Consider the following 22503-nt stretch of genomic DNA (forward strand, 5'->3'; position numbering starts at 1 on the left):
AGCCTGCTTTTGATTATTATATTAAACTATAATTTGTAAGTACAGTAGATATTTTGGGATAAGAAGAACAAAATCCAATATGCTGTTAGCATTTCTGTAGTAGTTTATGGAGTCATAGGAGTGCCATAATTAATCTGTAAAAGAATAAGAAAATAAATTTGCAAATATAAAGAGAACTAAATCAAATAATATATAAATACATAAAAAGATTTGGAAATAGTAGCCCTTGATTACGGCCATTGTTAACAATTTAACAATATACATGTTGTATATACAGTATCTTCACATGTAGCCTACATACATTAAATAATCATGTATCGAGATGTTTGATTTCTTATTTTATTGTTGGTCATTGGTGCCTTTTAATTATATTTATGTAACGTTAAAACACATATTTCGCAATACTTGTGTACATGACAGCCCTGTCTATTGTCCAGCTTTTTTTTATCAATGTTACTAGCTGTTATTTATTTTTCTGTACAAGCACATCAAAAGAGATGAATAATAAATGAGTACAATTCGTTATATGCTCTCCAACTTGGCAAATAAATTGTAGGTCAATTAGAATTGGTAGAACAGAACTGAAGGACATACATTACTCCAGAAGATGGCAGTAACGAGCCAAACAGGATACCAGCTAGCTAAACACTGACTGAAGAAGAAGACGAGCTGACAAATCTCAAATCGGTTGCGAAGCTGCCTGCATCATCTGCCAACCGAGCCAGGAACCGACGAGCTGAACCCAAGAAAAAATGGCGTTCACATTCGCGGCCTTTTGTTACATGCTCGCTCTGCTGCTCACGGCGGCACTTATCTTCTTCGCTATCTGGCATGTAAGTACATATTCATGGACAACTATAGATAAGACTGTGGGCCTGCCACTCCAACGGCGCTGGTATAATCAGGCGAAAGAGCGATGGGGGCTGGCAAAGACCCGGGGCTAACAACGCTAGGCCAGCTTTGTGGCTACATAGCCGTTTTTAACTGCTGGACAGAACGTATCCATGCCAACTCCATAGAAACGACCGCGCGCTCAGTGCTCGGAACACGTAACGTGCAACGCACCCGTACTAGAATGAATGGTACACACACAACCGTTAGCTAGGAGCTACAGTTAGCTAACGATAGCATTACAATCACTAAAACAAATATTATTTTGTCGGATTGTCACAATCCTCCATTATTCACCTTTTATTGATCGTAGTCTGATTATAGTTAAAAGTTAAATCTATCAGGCTTGTCAAATGATCAGAGTCCAGCTATTAGCTGACCAGCTTGTTAGCAGGTTTAGCTAACATCAACGTCCAATCCCGGAACGACAACACTGCTCCTTCCCCATATTTCCCGACATGCAACATAGTTATGACTGTTAGTGTTGTCAAAATGTCAACATTATAAGTGCAGAATGTAAACTTTTAGGTAACGTAGCCACGACCCTAAAGAGTGACATCGTTAACGTTACTCATGTTTACCCCATAGGTATAATTAGGAGAATTATGTACCATTGTCTCATTCACAATATTACAAATTACATGGAATAAAACTGACCATGCATTTTAAATATCATTACCTTGGTGTCACAGAAAACAATTGATGGGTAAACAACAGGACTACAAAGAGGGCATTGCTTTGACAGTGAAGCTTTAACACAAACTTGATTCATCGATAAGTGAAATCAGTCAATTTTGATAAATCTTGTCCAAGTGTTTATTGAATTATGAGGATTTGCTGCTTGAGCTGGTTTGTGTCATTTTGCCGGCTTTTGGACTGTTGGTCAAACAAAACATACATTTTGAAGGGGGGGGGGGTGGTCAGTTGATGCATTGCATTTCTTGCATGTTAATAAAAAGCACATTAACATTAAGCTGCTGTATGTTGTTACATTGTGGTCATCTTGTTCCCTCAGATAATTGCATTTGATGAGCTGAAGACTGATTACAAGAATCCTATAGATCAGTGTAACACTTTAAATCCGGTAAGTGACCCCACGGACCCTCACACGCCCTCCTTGCCTCTTTGACTGCATGCAGAAATGCTCTGTTCAAAGGTCTTTCATCTGTTTTTAGGATAACTTTGTCCGCCTATCTGTCTTTTTCAACCATTTCTCTGCACTGTTATGCTAAATAACCTGCCTGTTATGAATTCAGAGATCTTGTCAGCTGTCAAACTCTAACGCCTTTTGTTGTTTTGTTTTTTCCTAATCTGCTTTTTTTTGTTTACACTTTTGTTAACGGCAAAAAGACAGTTGAAAAGGTCAAAAAGATTAAAAGGGTCAAAATTGCAATAAAGGTTTGTACCAATCTTTAAAATGCCCGCTCAGTCCAACTCAGTCTGCAGTCTTGTCATTTTGCACGGAGAAGTGTTTGCAAACGTCTTTTCAGTTAACTCATCTCAAGAGTTGAAGCCTGAGTTTAGCCCGAGTTTAGCCTGGGATTAGACCACCTGCCACCTGTGCCTCAGGGTTTCTACTGTCATGGAGCATATTGTTTAAAAAAATATATTTTTTATATACTTTTGTGAGCATTTTTTAACTGTTGTGGATTAGTTAAGGTGCAGAGCGTCAACTGGAATATTAGTTTTGCCTTTTTATTATTTTTATAACTCATCTAACGAATTAAAATGACTGCGTTAAGCTGCTCGGCTAGGTGTAGCAGCCACGGACAACGTTAGCTGGGATTAGACACCCAATGTTACTGATTATTGATAAAGTGTAGTTGTTAACTGAAAAGACTTGCAAATGCTCAAAACATGCATGATCTTTATTACAACCTACCCTTTGTTTTGCAAATAGTGTCAAAGTTACTGGTGCAGTAAATTCCCAGTTAACCTTGTCTTGAGTATTACACAACAGTGACATGACACCAGGTACACACACACACACTACAGTATTCATGGTAATCATGTAAAGTCTGATCAGATAACTGGATTCTGTAGCAGAGCTTTTTGATTAGTGGGTACTTTGAGCTGTGGATCATGGTATAGGGTGAGGCTTGATTGATTTTGGAGGAAAATTGATTTAACGTTCAAGCTTTAAGTTACATTCACGCAGTTTCAGATTCAGTTATCATGCCTGAGCTAGCGTATACATGAGCTCAGTGTTGGCTCTAAACCGACGTCACCTGTGGTTTAGACCAGATGGCTGCAGAGTCCCAACACAGTCCAGCTCAGCAATATTTGGGGCCCACTGATTGGTTCGTGATTTCAGTAGTAGGAGGAGTTATATTTATTTATATTAAAAAGAGAGATCCCTCACGATGCACTCCACGGTACTATCTGCAGTTCTGACCATGGACGAGTCTTTTTGCGTGTGGATCGTCAGCTCAGTCGGCACGTTTTGTGCTGAGATCAGTTGTTTTTTTTTCTATTTGGCAGCACAGTGCAGGAGTTCAACACATTATAGCCCCTCCCCCTCCTCACACCTTCCTCCTCCTACACGCCCCTCACCTTTCCATCTGTGGGCTGTTGGTTGCCCCCCCTCCCCACCCACCCACCCTTCCGCCCTCTGATCTTTTTGAATGCATGGCTTCCATGTGGTGCCTCCATCTGCCCCCCCCCCCCCCCCCCCCCCCAAACACACACACACACACACACACACACACCACCACATCGAGCTCTGTCAACCTGAGGCAGGCTGCTGCATCAACACTGCTCGTGCTCACAGCATGGTCCGTCTCCAGTGTGTGTCCGTTTGTCAGGACGTGGTATGATCTGTAGGTTTGTCCGTCAAAGATGTTGAGACGCCCAAATATTCTGCAGAGCAAGTTGCTGATGGGTTTGATGATGCATGACACAATAACCAGGGTAGGAAATTAACCTTTTCTATCCACTTGACACAATGTCTCGTAGATTTCTAAATTTCAAACTCGCATTAATTTACAGCAAAGATAGGTCCGCGGTGAAGGCTGAATGTGATGCATGTCGCACATTGTTTTGCCACGTTAGACGGAGGACATCTGAAGGTATTGCGTAAGCCTCACTGTGGGGTCTTTCTTTCCTCAGTTTTAACATGTTAGTGTTCAAATCACGGCAATTCTGCTTAATTTGCCACCTTGTTTATGGTTCCACGTTGTGTGGGATTCAGTGCATGATGAAGCACTGTTCATGTAGTACCAACAGCTCGACGGCTTATATGTGACATTTCTCTGCACATGTAGTAATGTGTAGAGATTGGACATTAAACTGAGACAATAGGCTTAACATTGAGTAAATGCATTGTTATAATAAGCATCTCTCTGTAGCTAATTGGTATTTCACTCCTGTCTTTGACTCTCTGTGGAGCTGAGGGCAATTTTTAGACGTGTGTCTCTTTAAATAGCTCCGCCTAATCATTGCCTTCAGGCTCCGTAACTTCATACTGTTCTGGCTTTAACTTCTCCATGTGTTCCATGTGGCTCCTTACTGGGTAATAATGAAGTATTCTGTGTGGACAGTTTTAAGAATGAGTCTGACCGTAAATCAGCAAACAGGCTCACAAGAACATGAGGTTTGGATTCTGACATTTTTCTTTACATTTTGTTCTTTCCAGCTGGTTCTCCCAGAATATCTCATCCATTTCTTCTTCTGTGTGATGTTCTTCTGTGCGGCCGAGTGGCTCACCCTCTGTCTCAACTTGCCGCTGCTGGCTTATCACGTCTGGAGGTAAGGACACACCAGTCAGTGCTTAAGTCTATCCATAACATCTGTACTGCACGGAGTAATGAGATTTAACGCACCAACTTGGTCACTGTGATGCAGGTATATGAGCAGACCTGTGATGAGCTGTCCAGGACTCTACGACCCGACAACCATCATGAACGCAGACATCCTGGCGTTCTGTCAAAAAGAAGGCTGGTGCAAACTGGCTTTCTACCTCCTGTCGTTCTTCTACTATCTCTATGGGTACGCATTATTAGTACTGCTTTGTTTTGTTGTACATAAAACAATTAAAATAAATATTTCACCCCCGGTCTTGAAGCTAAACTATGCTAAGCTAACCGTCCCATGGCTGTAACTTCACATGTACACGTGTGGCATTCGCAATATTAGCAAGAAATAAGTGTTTCAGATGCAGACGTTAAACCCTGTAAAAGCCAACATGGCGACGCGTGATGTTAAGGGTGTTAAGTGTTTTAACTCGTCCCACTTTGTCGTCTCTTTGTAAACAGGATGATTTATGTTCTGGTGAGCTCTTAAACGGGACGATGGAGGAAAAGGACCTGCATGTACAGTAGACGACCAGACACTATGATCTTAGTGCTGGAGCACTGGACCTGCTGGAGACCACCGCTCAGCAACAAGACGCCATTTCAAACGGACAAACTCTCGACCCACACACACACACAGTCATTTTGGAAACATTTAGCCCGTTTTAAGAGAATATCTCGGTCGCAGCGTTGCTCTCACAGCACTATAGTTTAAATTTTATAAAATGAGGACAAACCTGAATGGTCATGATTTTTTTTTTTTCCTGTTTTATTTCTAACGGTGTGATTCTGATGCTTGGGATTTAAATAGTTCATCTTGGCTCCCAACTTTTGAGTTTTGAGTGTTTACAAATTTGTGTTGACCTGTGAGAATCAGAGCTGTGTTGCTGAACTTCATTAGCTTTTCCTGTGAATTAGACTCTGGGCTTTAACAGCTCATGTATTACCTGCAGCGTGACTCATCACTAAAACAAGTAGTTAAATGTAAACTTCACTTCTGTTATTGCTCACGGATGCATACGGTCTTTTAAAAAAAATGGACGTTTTGAGGACTTAACTGTTTTGTACAGTGCAGGCTGGAGTGCGTGGGTTGTCATCACTTAGTGGGACGTGTTGCACAGGGACAATCGCAACCTGGTTGTCAGTTTCAGAACCATCTGATGTATTCCTTCCATACTTCAGACTCATCCATCGCAGCATTTACATGATGTAATCCCTGTTGAAATCAATGGCAATATTTAAGTGTGAATCCAGAGTAGCCAGCAACGTGTGACCTGTGTTTCTGTAGAACCGCCCTCGCAGCTATCAATAAACTAGAAGGTAGACTCAACAGTACAATAATATATATATATTGGAGCGTTAGGAAGCAACAGTACTTATTCTCCTTCGTGCTTCTGAACTTTGGTGGGACACAGAGTCTGCCATACTGTTGAATGTACCTTTTGAAATCTCTTATCACTGTCATTTGTGCATTTTCTTCATCTCGCCACCAAATATTCCACAGCATTAGGAACTCCAGTGTTTATTTATTCAATGTTTTTCAATTTAACTTTTTATGTTTCCAAGATATCAAGCACTCCGCGCAGTGTCGGGTCATCTCCAGTCAACAAATCTGGAAGTTGTTGTTTCCTCAGCAGAATCAAAAGGCCATCAGACAAACAGTTTCATAAATACTAAAGAGTATTTATTGCCATTTTCAAATGTGTACATTTATCAGGGAAAGCTATGGTCATTTGTCACAGATAACATTGTTATGTATTAGATCCCATCATGTCACAATTTGAGTTTATTTGAATTTAAATAAAACTATCCAACTCTGTTATAATGGACTGGAATGTTGTTTTAACTCTAAACCTTTAAAAAGGACACGAGTGGCAAAAATACATATTTTTTATTAGCCATGCTAGCGAAGTGGCTAATAAAAATAATGTTATGAGAAATAACGTGGAGCAGGAAAGTACTGATTTGCGCTAGAACAGATGCAGCTCATTGGAGATAAAAATAGATACAGCAGGAGACTCAACTCTCATGACAACAGCAGCCTCCATTTTTAAATGTAACAATGCAAACATGTAAACCTGCTAATAAACACCCCACCAGCATATCCTCAAGTCTTTCATTTGATTATCACGAGAGACAAAAAGCAATATATTAAAGTATTCTGTTAAAGTGCAATCATCAGATTATAGAATTGTAAATCACGCCATCAGGAGAGAATCGCTGACTAATGATTTGAAGAGAGGAGATCACCGCGACACCGAGCGCTCTGTGGAAACCCCTCTGCTCTGCTGGTGGGCGGCGTACTTTTCCCGAAACTCATGGAGGAAGTTGTATTGCTACGGAAAAGTTAAATTAAGGCGTTAAAATTTGTTCAGCAACGCACAGCACTTCTAAAAACAGTTGAAACTTGCTTGACATCACATCGGGTGTAATATTGTCACTCAAGGTCATTTTCTCACAACTTAGTATTTGAATGCAATACTTGTAAGTAGCTCTCAAAAGCTCTAATGTCAGAGCACTGTATTATAAATACTACGGCATTTATCAAACTAGGTCTTGTTTTCATAATGTGGACATTCTGACTTTGGGTGATGTTACTGTAAACTTCTTCATAAATAATATAATAATGAGAAGTAGCACTGAGTCACTTCATTTTCATGGTGGACCATATTTATTATGAACAAGAATATACTGATTAACTAAATAAAATGGAAAATTTTAGGGCGTAACATTCAAAAATAGTCACAGTTTACAACTTAATTATTACTTAGCATGTTTTGAGTAAGTGATAAGTATAAATGGCAGCCTGATGGCATGAACGCTAAATATCTACATGTGTAATGAGGCAAACACAACAGGGTACAGTTGCTTAAATACAACAAGAGTCTCACCTTCACGGTCTGTATGGCTCCTCCTCCTCGGTGCTCCCGGAGGATTTCGATGGCTTTGTTCGCCGTCATCGTCAGAGAGAGCTGAAGCAGCAGACAGGCGGCGACTGAAAACACGAGACATCCACGAGATCACAGCAGTGAAAGAAAGAAGGATTTAAAAAAGATCAACATTTTATAAACTGACATATAAAAGAAACAAACGCATGATGGATGACACAAAGAACAACTTTCAAAGTAAAAGGAGAAGTAAAATATTCGTACTTAATCCGGAGCGTCCCAGGCCTCCGTAACAGCTGAATTGGGAGGGAGAAAGAAAAGTGCAAAATCTCATCAAATGCTGAAAGCTGGAAGCAAATCGCTCAGTTGTGTAATGAGAGGTGTCCCGAGGGCGTTACAGAAGATAGAGGTCTTTGTGGTGAGATGTGCTCTGGTTCTCCAGGGCTGCTTGGCACTTCAGAACGTTTAGAAATACTTCAAATATTACAAAAAACACAAAAGTGTAGAACTGTTTCTGTCGATGTCGATCTTTAACCTTCGCTGACACGGTTTCTACGTTTGCATGTTTGGGTAGAAACACCGTGACTCTCTCTCACACATTAGGAGAGTCCAGTACAACCAGGTCCATTCAGGAGCCTCTCAGGGGCCTCGAGACGCAAGAACCAGCGACCTTCCTCTTCCTGCTCTGGTCTGTCACCATGACACTAAACATTACGTCTCATTTAATCTGTGAAAAGATCTTGTTAAAACAAACTTTTTAAAACTTTTTTCTAATTTTAACAAGATATTTTTCATGTCAAACTCATCACTTTTAGATAAATTATTCAATTTTTACAAGAAACTTTTCTTGTCGTACCACAAAACCTACTTGAGCAACATTTCTTGTATTCGTGTCATGCTGCCATATCCAATAAAAACAAGACGCACCTTACCTTTTGTTCAATAGTTTAATCTATACTGTGCATTGTAAGTATGATGGTGCTCTAGTATATGAAAATTACAATAAATAAAATATAAATAAAATGTACAAATATAATAATAATAATAAATATTTCTTTTTGTGCATGTTTAGTTTAACACGGATACATCTTTTCGAGACATTATTTAATTCACTCACTGGATCACAGTCCTCCTGTTGTTCTCGAGGCTGACCTGCAGCTCCTCCAGGATCTGGCAGCACTGTTCCAGCCCGGGAACATCTCCGTCTGGGAAGGGCGTGTGGTGGACGGTGAGGCCTCGCTGCCGGTAGACCTCCAGCAGGGAGGGAACCCGGTACTTGTTCAGCTCTCCTCTGGTGCAGAAAACAAACACTTCCTGCACCCCCTGGTTCTGGAGCTCTTCTGTTAACGAGAAGGAAGCAAAGATGTAAAACAGGCCTGAGCCTGATAATCAGTCATCACTAATGCAATCTGAGAGAGAATTTAACCCTGAAGGAAATTGTGATTGTGACAAATTTGTGACTTTTTCTCCATTTTATATACCAAATGATTTATTAACTAAAATAAAAATAATCAAATGAATTGACAATGAAAACAGTTATTAGTTGCAGCCTGCAGTTACAGTATGTGATTCTATAAAATCATGCTCACACACTACATTTCCCAAATCCACTGGAATGAGGTATTTCAATGTTAATACGGTTGTAAATTGTATTATTTCATATTTTATTCAAGCACCAATAAGGAAGAAGGTCGTCTTACCGACATCTCTTTCCAGACTCCTGCGGATGTCTTTGTATTTGCAGCCTGAAGTCAAATGAGGAGAACTTATTATTTTCAGATGCACAAAACCTCACAATAAAGTAAAAACAGCAACATGCAGAGACACAAACATATGATAAACTAGGAGTTTACCTGGCAGTGCGCATATCCCAAGAAACTCGGAGCACTCCACTATGGACAGAGGTAACCTTAAAGCCAATCACAAACATATTTACATGTCAACACATACAAGCAAACCGACTTTCACTTATGCACAAACCTTTTGGCCTCCAAAAACTGCTAAAAACGTACCAGGAGATGAGGAAGGGAGTCAGCTGCTCCTCTCCAACATCCTCCTCTTCAGATGAAGAGTCAAACTCACTCGTCCTCATGGCTCCAGCCCAGCAGGCTGTTGAGACAGTAGGAAGGTACAAAATGTTTGCTGTGATGGAAGGTTAAGTTTCTGCGAGCTGAGTTCAGCTGGAAACACAATGGAAGGCAACCCAAACTACTGTATGGCAGCATTTGGAAATTGAGGGCAGTGATGTAAACTACAAAATGTGTACATTATATCACAACGCAATGTTATAGCTCACCAATAAATACCTAAAACCACGATGGGTATGCTCCTTTAAATAAGCGACCATGTCAGCACCTAGCTAGGCTACACACCAACCTGCACACTATGAATTAAACATGCTATAGTCGGGCTAGGGGCTGGCTTTTTCTGCACCACACAAGGTATTAACATTCAGATGAAGGCAAGATAATATTCAGAATAATACATTTATTTGAATGTTGTTTGGAGAGACATTTGTTGCAGATAGCTAGCTAGCTAGCTAACGATCTGTCTCGCAACACGGTAAACAATTACCTAAAATCCTTTTGTAACCGTTATTTGAGCAAAAAGAAAAAGATAGAGATATGTATAACATATATATATATATATTTATATATACCTATATTTGGCTTCATTTACGGTACGTCTTTGTCTCTTTTCTCACCAGTCACGTTCTCCTCCTGTCGGCTGTTTTGACAGCTCCGTCAGCTGCTGCCTCGATTTTGAAAACTCATTGAGGCCCAGCAGCCAATCAGATTCAAGGACTGTCCCTTAACCACGCCCCTCTGCAAAACAAATCAGGCACGTGTGCGCTCGATTTATTCGGCGGACTGATACACGCGGGCGGAGTGAAGAAAATGATCGGCGACAACATTCATCGATTTTCTAAAAATGTTTTTTTTTTAATTCAAGGTGTTTTAATTGTTTTAATTGTACATGAATTAGCCAAAGCCTGTTGTAAATTTAAAATCAAATATATATATATATATATATATATATGTAAAATATAGTGTTATGTATATTAAAAATGTTAATGGTACTACATACATGCTACTATATATTTAAACTTTAAATGTATGTGAATGTATGATGTATGTGTTGTTTTATACATATACATATATTTACATTATGTAGGTTATATGACACACATCATGGCTGCTGGAGTTGAATTACTTGATTTCTGGATTTCCCTCATCATCCACATAATCAAAGGCATTGCACTGTGTATAATGCCATCTCTTATCTATTGATTTGTCTTTAATGTTATTAATATTTATCTTCATCAGAAATCACAGTAATGTTTTGTAGGAAATTGCACAAAAACGTCACATTTCCATATTGAAAAGCTTTCAAAAACTACTTTCTGAGCATCATTTCAAGTGTTATGTGAACTAATGAAATAAAAGACATGTTTTGGTAAAATAACAGTAGAGTAGAATATAGGTATACTATAAAAAATTAAACATATTTATATATGATAACTATCATAGCAATACTTCCTTTGGGGCATTTACATGGTTCTACTGAACCTGACTTCCTCAGTTAATCACAGAGCTGCTCACTGAGCGTCATGCGGGACATCTGCTGTCGGCACAGAGCAGTGCGCAGCTCAGCACCAGACGCCTTCACGCACTGCAAATGACTGGAACCAAGTTCCTCCACAGGAACGCAAACACTGGACATTTCAAGTCTTTTTGGAGTCACTGCATCTTTTCAGATGTCCGGAGACGCAATATTAGAGAGCTGTAACTGAGGTGAGTGTCCTTTGGCTTTCTTTTTATACCTTTTGCTTCAGCAGTCAGTGCTTTTCATGCTTTTATGTTGAATTCTTGGATATTTGGAAATCACTGCAATTATGATTTTGTTCAAGAAATATTATAACATGCTTGTACGTAGCTATTACCGTCACAGTCTTGCAACCTACAGTAAAAATGTGATTTCTGTGTTATAAAATGACCTACGGAGATCTGTCATTTGGTTTGATTATATATGATGTATTTGTAGTTTAAAACATGAGGCTGTCACATATTCCAGGTTTTTTTTTTTGCTGATCCGCGCCTGCCCTTCTGTGAGCAGACTTATACGGAGGGATCTTGGCTCCTGCAGCCATTTCCCCTGCAGGGCTGAGCTCTTTGGCTGGCTTGCCACTTCCTTATAGCAGAGGGGCTGCTGGCAGGGGCGACATCTGAGCAGGTACCACAAAACAAACAAGAATATGGACACGAAAAGTCATTCAATCTGGTTAGGAATGTTATTCAAGCTCTTCTAGTAAATGTATAGGCTTCAGTATAGAGGAATAGGAGGAATAAAGGATGTGCATTCGGTCAGGAAGAGGTTAAAGATTCACTTTTTGGAAAACAGGTTCACTTTCCTGCTTTGTCCCCATTGTGTGAATGCTGAATCTTTGTTTGGAGATAATTACACGGGAGAACACGGTTTTCTCTGCATGGTGGCATTACCAAACTCAACTGTTCTCTTCACAGTTTATCAGCTAGAAATATCAAACAGTCTGCGATGGTCTGTGCAGATTATTAACTGGGTGTTTGCAAACAGCCTTGTTTGTGTCTCTTTCTCTCTGCACAGGTCATGAAGCCTCAAGAGGCCGAGCTCGTCAATGAAATCTCCAAGGTATTCTGCACCATCCCTCATCAGCCAGCCTGGCTTTGTTAAAGAGACAGCTCACTTTATAGTCAAAGCTGTAATTATTAAAAATAATTAGCAGCAGATAGTATAAGTAAGTAAACCACCTCTGATGTCCAAGCGTGGAATCCAGGATCCAAATAGTCTCGACTTTGATGTGATCTTTCTCAGCTTACAATGTTCACAACTCCAGAAGTGTAAATGTCAACGGCCGTTGTGGTCTTGTCAATGAATCCGTTTGAATAATATATGACACACCGCTGTCCCCTCAGTTGCAATGCATGGTGTCGGAGCTGAAGACGGGGTTCACCAGCGCTCTGCTGGAGCTCAGTCAGATCCAACACGGAGACACGTTCCTGCGGGAGGAGCTGGAGGAGAACAGGAGGAGCTGCCAGAAGAAAGCTCTCCGCCTGGAGGCGCTGGTCGAGTCTCTGAGGGTGAGAAATATCTAACGTCTGAACGTTTGGTTACAGTGAAAGGACACGTCCTCATCTTTACCCGGCGTCTTGTCATCCTGCAGGAAGAGCTCGGAGTGATGGGGTGTCAGATCTTGCAGCTGCACAGCAACAGACAGAAACCTCAGCAGGATGGAAAGAGCTCCACATCCAAACACAGAGAGAGGTGCAAAACAAACAGATATAAACCACAGAGCTTTACAGATAAGAAAATAAGATATATTTATACTGATATACATAACATAGTAACTCTTTCCTGGTTTGTGCTGTACATTTCAGTCAAATCAAAGTGTAAAATGCAGAATAGAACATGAAAGTCTTCTTAATTTAGTTTGTTTGTTGACAGGGAATCAACGTGTCTGCTTTCATATTAATGTTGTCACCATCTTCAGTGGCACACGGCAAACAATTACTCATGAAAGAGCTGTTTTACGCCCAGTCATCAGGCGATGTGACGTTTTATAATGACAGACATGCAAAACCTGCAGAGAAGACATTTGTCCATCTGTCCACTGTCGTGCAGCAGCGATCCAGCAGAACCGGCCTGTGAGCGGAGGCCGTGCGACTGTTCGTCTGCTCCACCGGCCGGTCTGTCCAGAGGGAAACTGCTCCTCCACTGCTTCCTGCAGGGCCTCAAAGCCGGACTGAGCGAAGGCACAGGTGAGCAACAATGTGCAAATGACAACAAAATGTTACAAGATGTTTTCAACTCGTCCACATTTTCATCACTTGGCTTTTTAAAACGGCGAAAATGTTTTAAAACTTAACAACTTGAGTGAGTTTCTTTGTTGTTACTGAAGCCACTCGAGGTTAAAGTGGTGATGCCTGAGACTTCAGTCCTGGTCGATGGAGAATTTCTATTTGAATTGTGCTCATTGTGTGCATAGATCGTGATGCTGCAAATATATAGATAGTAAACAGATTATATATTATATAGCACCTTATTTCTGTTAGCTATATTTAGATTATCAGAATGGAGATTAAACTCGATGCCCATCCAGAAACATTATGAGTGATCTTTTTTTGTACAGACGCACGACATCAGGTGGCGATGCAGCTTCTACATTCTGAGTGGGAGTACGTGTCAACCTTAAACCAGCTGTATGATAAATACAAGACACCGCCAGCTCACCAGATGACTGTGGAGCCGTAGTAAGTGCTACATGTTGACTAAACAGCAGCACAGGTCTGTCCTGTCAAACAAACAAGCAACCAATTATTCCTTCTTGTAACGTCTTAACACAGTTGAACTGCACAGATCATTAATGGTTGCTTACACAAATTCTTTAACAAATGAATTGGCTTTGCGTTAAACTTCCATTTGCACTTAAAATCCTTGTTTTTTTTGTGTCGTGATGCAGTCAGACGTATCTGAAGTCTGTGGAGCAGCTGTTACAGCGACACCTGCTCTTCAGAAACACCCTGCAGGAGCGATTAACTGCTGAACACTGGAAGTCTCTGGTTGGAGACATCCTGGTGCAGCTCATCGGACAAAACGATGTAAGTTGGTGCTCTTTTTTTAAAAATGATGTCAGTCCATTACGCTGAACACTGAAGGTGCTCACGACTGCTTTGACTTGGGTCGTCCAGACGGCCTTTTCGGATATGTACCTCGGATACACAGCTACCCTGGCGTCGTTCCTCTCGCTGGAGTTCAACAGACTAAATCTTTCTGAGAAAATGCAGAAAATGCAGGTATTTTAATTGATAAGCGTCAACATCATTCATTCACAAAGTACCTGGGGAAACCAGACACGCTGATGGATATTTGCTGTCTGCATTTAAAAGAGCGGCCAGGTGGAGAAAGAGGAAATGAAGCTGCTCTACCTGCTGTTGGCACCTGTCGCTCGCATCCACGGCTACCTGAGCCACATTCAGGTGAGTCAGCAGCCACAGGGAGTCCAGTGTGTGCAGGTCAACACTGAACCTATAATGCTGAGGAGGTCCAAAATAAGAACATCTCAAAAAAGCACAAAAACAATGATTCAGAGCAGGAAATAAAACCAATGAGGATGTTTCTTGAAGGATAGTAGCAGACCAGAGATTAATGGATGCCAAAACACACAAAACCTTCATAAATATTAAAGGCCTTATGGAAGCATATGTAGATTTAGAAACCATTTTAGAGGTACTACAGGTCAAAATACATACTTGAAATATATATATATCCTTACTTCTAGAACTTGCTGCAGTGGACCAGCAAGGAGCATCCTGACTGCAGCCTCCTGCTGGGAACTGAGCGAGCCCTGAGGAGCATCTTGTCCCGTTGTCATGTGATCCTGGAGGAAGACGTCCGGTGGGAGGAAGGAGAAGGAGATGGACAAAGGTCAGGGCATCAAGAGAAGGATTAGCGGATTCACAGATGATCTATAATAATTAAAACTCAGATTGTTAGCCATTTATATCAGGTTAAATGTTTGTTTACTGCCTGCGTGTTTTTGTCTTTGGCTCATTAACAAATTCATAAATTCACATTCATTCTTTGCATGGCAGCAGCTGCTCTGATGCAGTGGCTGGTGGATCCTCTGCAAAGTGCTGCACCAGGAGCCAGCAGACCAGAGAGTCTCAGCGTCACTCCAGCACCGCAGCTCAGAGGTGAGTGTCGCCCTCTGCTGGCTGCAGTCAGTACAGCAAAGCACGGGAGCAACCTGCAGTGTAAAGATGTGGAAGGAGCACTTCAATCTTTGAAGAAAAAGTACAAAAGAGTCGTCAGGAAAAGGAATTCAAGTATCCTTATTTATATAAAAGAACATGACGGTTTTCAGGTCATTGAAAGAAGAAAGAAAAGAATGGAAATAGGAACAAAAGAAAGGAAAGAAATAAGGGAAGACAGGAGGGAATGACAGGAAAAGGGAAAGCAATTAGGAAAAGGATGAAAAGAGTAAGAGGTCAGAAATAAAACAAGTACATGTACTAAGATTTTCCTTCATGCCACTGCCCCTCACTGTCACAGCTCATGTGGGCTCCACTCTCCTTCCCACAGAGACGACCAGCAGCCCGTCAGTAATGGAGTGGACGGGTGTCACTCGATGCGTCTGGAGTGCTGGTCCTGCAGCCCGGTGAGGAGGAAGGGCTGTGGAGGAGACCTGGCCCTCCTGAACCAGCCGGCCCGAGACTGTGGACACGCCTGCTGCTCCCTCCTCACCCCCGACGCCGCAGCGTGGGGTGAGAACAGCGACTCGGGCCAGGGCAGCCAGCTCACCGGGCAAGGCACCAACGGGCCGGAGGCCCCTCACGCCCACCACAGCCTCGAGGACTGCGAGACGGACCAGGACGACACCTCGGCCTTCGACTACTCCTCCGTCACCTCCTGCAGCCCCGACGCCACCCTGCGCAGGGAGACGACGGGCAGCAACAGCAGTGAGGATGAAGAGGAGGACAGCCAGGTGCCGGTGCTGTTGAAGCCCTCCTGCAGCCAGCAGCTGTCCAGGGAGGCGCCCAGAGAGAGGACCATGTGTCTGCGGTGGCAGATTCCCAGATTGACCCCTCACCCTCCTCTGCGCCACGCCGCGGGGCCGTGTGCGGACGGGCCGACGCCGTGCCTCGTCAGCTCCTACGGAAAGAGGCTGGTCAACGTCAGGAAGTCATCCTCACTTCTACATCCAAAAAGTGCCTTCAGGCCCATCTGGGATGATCCATCCAAACAGGTATTTAGCTTTTTTGTTACAACATTTGAAAGATACTATACGTGCATTAATAAAAAATCTGCATATAGTGGCTTTAATGAAATGAATTCAAACTAGACATCTCCAGTTTGTTATGCAAATGAAAACACCAGTCTTGACAAAGCTCCTCCAGAGCACAACTGTTTCTACAGACTAAGTACCACCAATGACAACTGAAATGGTCTTCGTGTGGAAACAAAATTGGTGGAGCATTCCTTCAGTCAATTGATCCCATATTGTCCTGACAACTCCTCTAACCTGCTCTGTATTTATCCGCATCGCTCCACGTACCAGGCGGATGCAGCTCCAGAGAAAGACAACAGACAAGGCTTCATACCGATTCAAGCCCCAGCGAGGCAAAGCTTCCTGAGTTTCAACCCGAGTAGAGAAACCCTGAGGTAAGAGCCTTCATCAGGTGGAACTGTGACAGAGCAGCTTGTACTAAAACATGGGAAACAAAACAATATTAACACTTGGTGCTATCAATGCACATACAACATAAAGATAAAACTGGATTAATGAGATGAATATACTTTTACTCATCTCTTCAGACCGGGCCTGTCTCAGCAGAGAGGCAACCCTGCAGCAGGCCTGAGCGGTGGAGGATTGTGGGAGGACAGTGAGGACAGCGAGGGTCCCTGCAGCACCGTTTGACCCGGAGACAAGAGGACCGTCCACTCAAACTGTTGCACACTAACACGTTGAGGTTACAAACGTGAGATTTCTTTGATGGAGACATTTTCTGCATGAATGACGACTATGAGACTCTGAAGTACGTCGGTTAAGAACACAGCAGACTGTGTTATTTGGCTGTTTGGTTCTTCTGCGGATTAACTATCATTTTATCATGCGGGATAAGATCAAAGAGCAGCATCTATCTGAGAAAAATGATCTCACTTTTGACACAAAGGTTTGACTGAAGAATTACATTCGAAAAAATTAAATATTCCAAAACCGTATTTTGTTTTTTTATATATGATGACAGAATGTCTAACGTTAGCTTAAGAAAGCTGTTACTAATAAAATATGACATCATTTTAGTATACTTTAATATCCAATGAAAGCAGTCACGTGACATTTTGGAAAATATGCTTCTTTTGCTTTCTGGTGGAGTTAACATCACTCTTGATTGTGTAGTAACACTACTGCTCTATTAAATAACTGAATCAACCTACCAGCACTTCTAAAACACACTTATTAACGTGTTGTTTATAGTTTATGTAATGTGTCCAAAAACAGATGTAAAAAGGGCAATTTGTTGTATAAATGCAGACTATTAACAGAAGCAAGAGACGGTCCACTAATACCTACAGTAAGATGGAGCGTTGTTGTTTACACTCAATCTTTCCAACAAAAGTTCATGCAAAAAGCAGAATGTTCCGTAAAATTAAAAAACGAGGAGAGAAATGAGTAGTTCAGTACAAAATAAGACTGGGTGATTTATTAATCTCATGAAGACCATTAATACAAAGCAGTTAAAAGGCCACATACCATCAAATAAACCGACTGCTGGATCAAGCTGTTACAGCGCCACTGGAGGAAAACCAATCTGTTACTCGGTCAGGGCTGGGGTTAAACAAAAAGAAAACAACTAAAACAAACAAACATCGAAAACAGAAAAGACAAATTTGGCAAAATTAACCCCACCAATACTGGTTTGGGAAACTTGGAAAATGGACAGAACACGAGCGAAGTGATTTGACTTCAGCTTCATCCTCCAACACTCCGCTTTTATCTCTAGTTTGATCGGAAGTTTAATCGTCCGCCATCGTGCACGGAACACAGCGAGGCCGAGAGGAAAACCGGGCACGAGAGATTAGTTTGTTTTGTAAATTTTGCTGAAACCTCTTGGTTGTCAGACATCCTCAGGTGTTTGTGTCTACAGACATCGTGCGGATGAAAGCGAGGTGGTAGACTTGTGGTTTTCTATCCTTATCCGTGTAGAAAGTGAGTTTGAACAGTTGCATAGGACCATTGCATTTACAAACATGACCCATCAACAACTGTGGCTCTTCAACAGTACAGCCTAAAGTGCACAAAGTGTGTTTCTCTGAAAAAAAAAAAAGAAGAAGAAAAAGTCCCAATTCTTCACTCTGCTCAAATACTTGCAACTGAATAATCGGTCTTTGTCTATTCAACTGCAACTTTAATACAATCCCAACCTGTTTAATGAATGTTAGCATTAAAAACATCTTTGAAAAGGAGAAAAAGGCAATTAGTAGGATGTACAAAGTGAAGCACACTTCTAAGTAAGTGCTTGGCATACTGAACTGTATATTTCTTTCATTGCTTTCAAACAGCTAAGGGGGGGGGCAGGGAAGAAACAATGGCTTTCCTCAGGTAATACTCCCAGCGTCTCAGCTGGAGATTGTCTGTAAGTAAGTTAGTGACAGTGACCTGTTTTTTTTCTGGTTTTGTTTTTTAGTTTTTTTTATCCGACTGTAGCAGCATTGGATTATTAGGCAATATTCGACTGAACAGATGCGGATGAGGGTACAATACAATGGGGGGGGGGGGGGGGGGGGGGGGGGGGGGAGGGGGGGAAGCTTGCCACTTTATACAAATTATTTAGTTAGTGTATACATGTTATATATACACAGTATCCACAAACATGTACAATTTCATAGTGTATAGCTTTGTTCTAAACATTACATAGGCAACTTTATTTTTTAGCATTTTAGACACCATTTGCTTAAGTAGAAAATAAAATAAAAAGGCACATCTGAGCATGATGCATGGATTATTTCAGTCTTTCAAAAGTGAAACAAAAATGTTTTCAAGCAGGAAAGAGAGAGAGAGAGAGAGACAGAAAGAAGAAGTTGGGTTTGAAAAGTTCCTCTTTTTCATGGGTTTTTAGGCAGCAGCCACTGGGGGGAGCTGACCCAGCTCTGGTAAGAGGTTGCGTGCTTCCAGTGCTGAGTTTTAATACCAATGAAGAAGAGTTGGTCATGGGGGGGGGGGGGGCTTTTGGAGAAGAGCACAGTGTCAAGACAGCAGCGCACGTCTGTAAGGGGATCGGTTAAGACATCAGCTGTGGAAGCGTTGGAGAGAGCGTACAGCTCTCCCCCGTCTTCGTCCTGGATCAGAGCCGCTTTGACACCGAGGCAGACCTCCCGCTGTCGCACACCGCTCTGGGATATTGTCAATAGTCTGATGGGAAAAACCTGCTGACTCGGCCCAAACTCGATGTGCAAATGGAGTGTTTCTCGGCTCTCGCTGTCCCATCCGGGGCCGAGAGGACTGGAGCCAGGGGGTCAGAGGTCACCGCTGTTGGATTTTTTTTTAAAAAGGCAACAATTTTGTGGCTGCGGAGAGGCCTGTCTTCAGATAAAAAAAACAAAACAGTCAAGACAGTTTGACTCACGTCTATACAGTCACAGTGTACAGTTGAGATACAAGGTGGGGGGGGGGGGATTCAGTGTCGCCTCCGCTATGAGTTTCTTTTAATGTCACATTTGTTTAAAAAAAAAAAGAAAATCCCTTTTCCCCCTGCATAAAATAAGACTTTGGCAACTGTTTGTTTATCAGTTCGTAGGAAAAAACATATCAATGGAAATGTTTGCTGCTCACAGCCACCGTGACAAGAGCTACGTCTGAGTGGATCATCGAGGAGGAGAGAGGTCTTACAGATCTGCGAGCTGCAGCACGACTCCAGATCATGTCAATGCCCAAAGAAACAAAGCATGACATTAGACGCTACAAAGTCCAAGGCCCCCCCCCCCCCCCCTCCCCCCCCACATTCACCCCCACCCTGACAGAGGAGTGGGACGTGGGGTAAGTTAAAGAGTGTGAGGGGTGAGAACTTTCATCAGGAGCAACAAGTCCCGCTCCACGTAGAACAAAAAGACACAAACACTCAAACTCCTTGTTGTTTATTAGCTGGCACACCGGTGAGGGTTTCTCATTGGCACAGAGGGTTTATGATGAAGGCGGAGCTACTGATCCCCTGAGAGGCACAGCGGGGGGTGGGGGGTGCGATTGGTCGATGCGGAGGGCGGGTGGGTGGAGTTAAGAGTGTGTGGAGCAGTGTTATTCTTTCTGATCAGTAGCTTTGAGTCCACTGTGTCGTAGTTTGCAGGAGACAGTTTTGAAGTTTGCATTTCAAGATAACCTCTTGGTGTTTTTAAAAAACAAACAAAAAAAAAAACACAACGCGGACTCACTGGCTGCTGTCGGTGTTCTCCACCAATGAGAGGCCTTTTAGCGGCGGCGGCTGCAGCAGCAGCAGCTCCCTTTTGTATGTCTTTGGTGGGAGTTTGGGGAGTTGTGGGCTGGAGTTGTGGCGTGGGGGGACGGGTGGAGCGGTGATGGGAATAGGAAGAGGGTAGAGGCTGTTCTGGCTGGCGCTGAGCGGGCAGCTCCGCCTGGGGATGCGGGGCGACGGCGTGCTGGGCGGGGTGTTGGGGGAGCTGGGGGAGCTGCTGAAGTCCCAGTGGTATCGGCCCACGGGGGAAGGCTGCATGTTGAGAGGGTAGTTGATGAAGATCTCTGGGGGCCGCTGGGGCACCGGGGGAGGCGTGTCGGGCTGAGGGTCGCGAGGTGGCGGAGGAGGAGGGCTGGGCAGCGGGCCGTCCATGGGGGGGCCGTTGTAGACCAGCGGTCGAGGTTGGATCCGGGGCAGAGGAGGGGGCAGCCGGGGAGGGATGGCGGGAGGGCTGTCGGACCTGGAGCTCAGCTGAGACACAGAGACACGCAGATCAGAATGGTGTCAAAAGACGATTAAGTTATGAAGAACTATTCAGTATTCCTAAACACAAGGTTAGAATATCGTGCACGGCAGTGGATCCCATCCCGGGGTTGTGACCCCCATGAGCTAAAAATGTAGTCCTTTATAATAATCTAATTGCGTCATTTGTGAGCACAGGTGGTTTTCATTAACAGGATTCATTACGACAGCGTGCAAGCCCTTTAACTGATATACATTTCAATCAAAACACACCCACAAGGAATTCTATTATTTGCATTTACTGCAAATATGTCCAACCCTATCAGACCGAGTTAACGTTAGTCTCCAGGCTCGATCAGCGAACTCGTTTGGCAAGAGGCCTGAATGTAACGGACGTTCATTTATATGTAAAAGTGTCGCACTCCAGCTTTAAAGGTGTCGTCATTATGGGAATAAATGGTGGGAAATGACGCTCCGCTCTTACTTTGGCTTCAGACATTGCGTCTTTCCTCCGTGGCGGCAGGGGAGGAGGCTTCAGCTGCTCCTCCCCGAGCTGGTGGAGGCTGCCGCAAGACACGGACTGGAACTCTGAGGAAAAAGGAAAAAAGACACTCGTATACAGTATGGATAAGAGAACACTGTCACAGCGCACTGATCACAAAGTGAGTGTAAGCGTGATTCATAGGATAGTCAGGCAGAAAGCAAATCAGGAATAAACGACTTCATTGACAACAGAAAAGCACACACTCACTTGAAGGCGGCAGAAGAACAGGAGCAAATATGGAGTTGCTACCTGTAAAATTTAAAGACGGAGAAGATGATTGATTTCCCAAGAAAGGTGAGTGATCTTACTCAGAAAAGGACTGTCCACTTAGCCACAGTTAAAGTTTATTCTTTGCAATAATAAAAGTCAGTGCGACAAACTACTTCACTAACGTGCACGGAAGTCATGTAATGCGATCGATCTGAAAAACACTGTAAACATGAAACTAATTTAGATATTTACCGGCATGTTGAGAAACTTTCCCTCTCATGACCAAATGCAAAAAAAAAAAAAAAAAAACACTTCCTGATTTTCAAGAAGGGGAACAAAAGACGTCTGCTGAACTCACCGCCATACGAGCTGCTGAAGTCGTGATCCATGAAGACCGAGCTGAGGTCGGAGGAGGCCGACTGCGGAGGGGTCGGCGTGTTCGGGGAGGTGGGCACCGAGGCCGACATCTCCGGCTCGGTCTCGGCGATACTCCGGAAGGTGATCTTATGCGGGGGCTCCCTCTCCAGGGGGACGGGGTGGCCCTTCAGGGTGCCAGAGGTAGACGTTCGCACGGGCCGGATCCCCGGGGACTTCAGAGTGTACATGGTCTTCCTGGGCTGCAGGACGAGGAACAGAAAATTCTACAGTGAGAACTTCATCGACCAATACAACAAACGTAATACTAAAGAAACAATCCCTCAGTGTGAGATCTG

The 22503-nt window shown here is 42.9% G+C and overlaps 3 protein-coding genes across 5 annotated transcripts in view; 1 reads left to right on the top strand and 2 right to left on the bottom strand.

The window, feature by feature from the left end:
• Positions 1–684: 684 nt before the first annotated feature.
• Positions 685–5283, top strand: cnih1 (cornichon family member 1). Its single transcript, XM_079174384.1, has 5 exons — positions 685–833; positions 1907–1975; positions 4526–4638; positions 4735–4878; positions 5145–5283. Exons 1-5 carry the CDS (start codon positions 753–755, stop codon positions 5170–5172), a joined length of 435 nt encoding a protein of 144 aa, XP_079030510.1. The 5' UTR covers positions 685–752; the 3' UTR covers positions 5173–5283.
• A 75-nt stretch (positions 5284–5358) lies between these two features.
• cdkn3 (cyclin dependent kinase inhibitor 3) lies at positions 5359–10322 on the bottom strand. Of its 2 annotated transcripts, none has more exons than XM_079174382.1 (8): positions 10230–10322; positions 9583–9679; positions 9424–9479; positions 9271–9315; positions 8688–8910; positions 7835–7866; positions 7574–7677; positions 5359–7018 (listed from the first exon to the last, which is right to left on the bottom strand). In XM_079174382.1, the coding sequence occupies exons 1-8, from the start codon at positions 10243–10245 to the stop codon at positions 6929–6931; spliced, it is 663 nt and encodes a 220-aa protein (XP_079030508.1). In that variant the 5' UTR covers positions 10246–10322; the 3' UTR covers positions 5359–6928. The 2 variants fall into 2 exon arrangements, with proteins under 2 accessions (XP_079030508.1, XP_079030509.1); XM_079174383.1 differs by having other exon boundaries at positions 10275–10309.
• An 8570-nt stretch (positions 10323–18892) lies between these two features.
• Positions 18893–22503, bottom strand: part of sos2 (son of sevenless homolog 2) — a 28236-nt gene continuing 24625 nt past the window's right edge. The window contains exons 20-23 of one of the 2 annotated variants that reach the window (XM_079174365.1): positions 22149–22407; positions 21788–21829; positions 21521–21624; positions 18893–21045 (exon numbers count right to left, since the gene is read on the bottom strand). In XM_079174365.1, the coding sequence (XP_079030491.1) occupies positions 20530–21045; positions 21521–21624; positions 21788–21829; positions 22149–22407 (921 nt within the window). In that variant the 3' untranslated portion in view covers positions 18893–20529. The remainder of the gene's footprint in view (positions 21046–21520; positions 21625–21787; positions 21830–22148; positions 22408–22503) is intronic. The other variant, XM_079174366.1, reaches the window with a different exon arrangement.

The sequence above is a fragment of the Pholis gunnellus genome (assembly GCF_910591455.1).
Source record: "Pholis gunnellus genome assembly, chromosome: 15".
In the NCBI taxonomy this organism is placed as follows: Eukaryota; Metazoa; Chordata; class Actinopteri; order Perciformes; family Pholidae; genus Pholis; species Pholis gunnellus.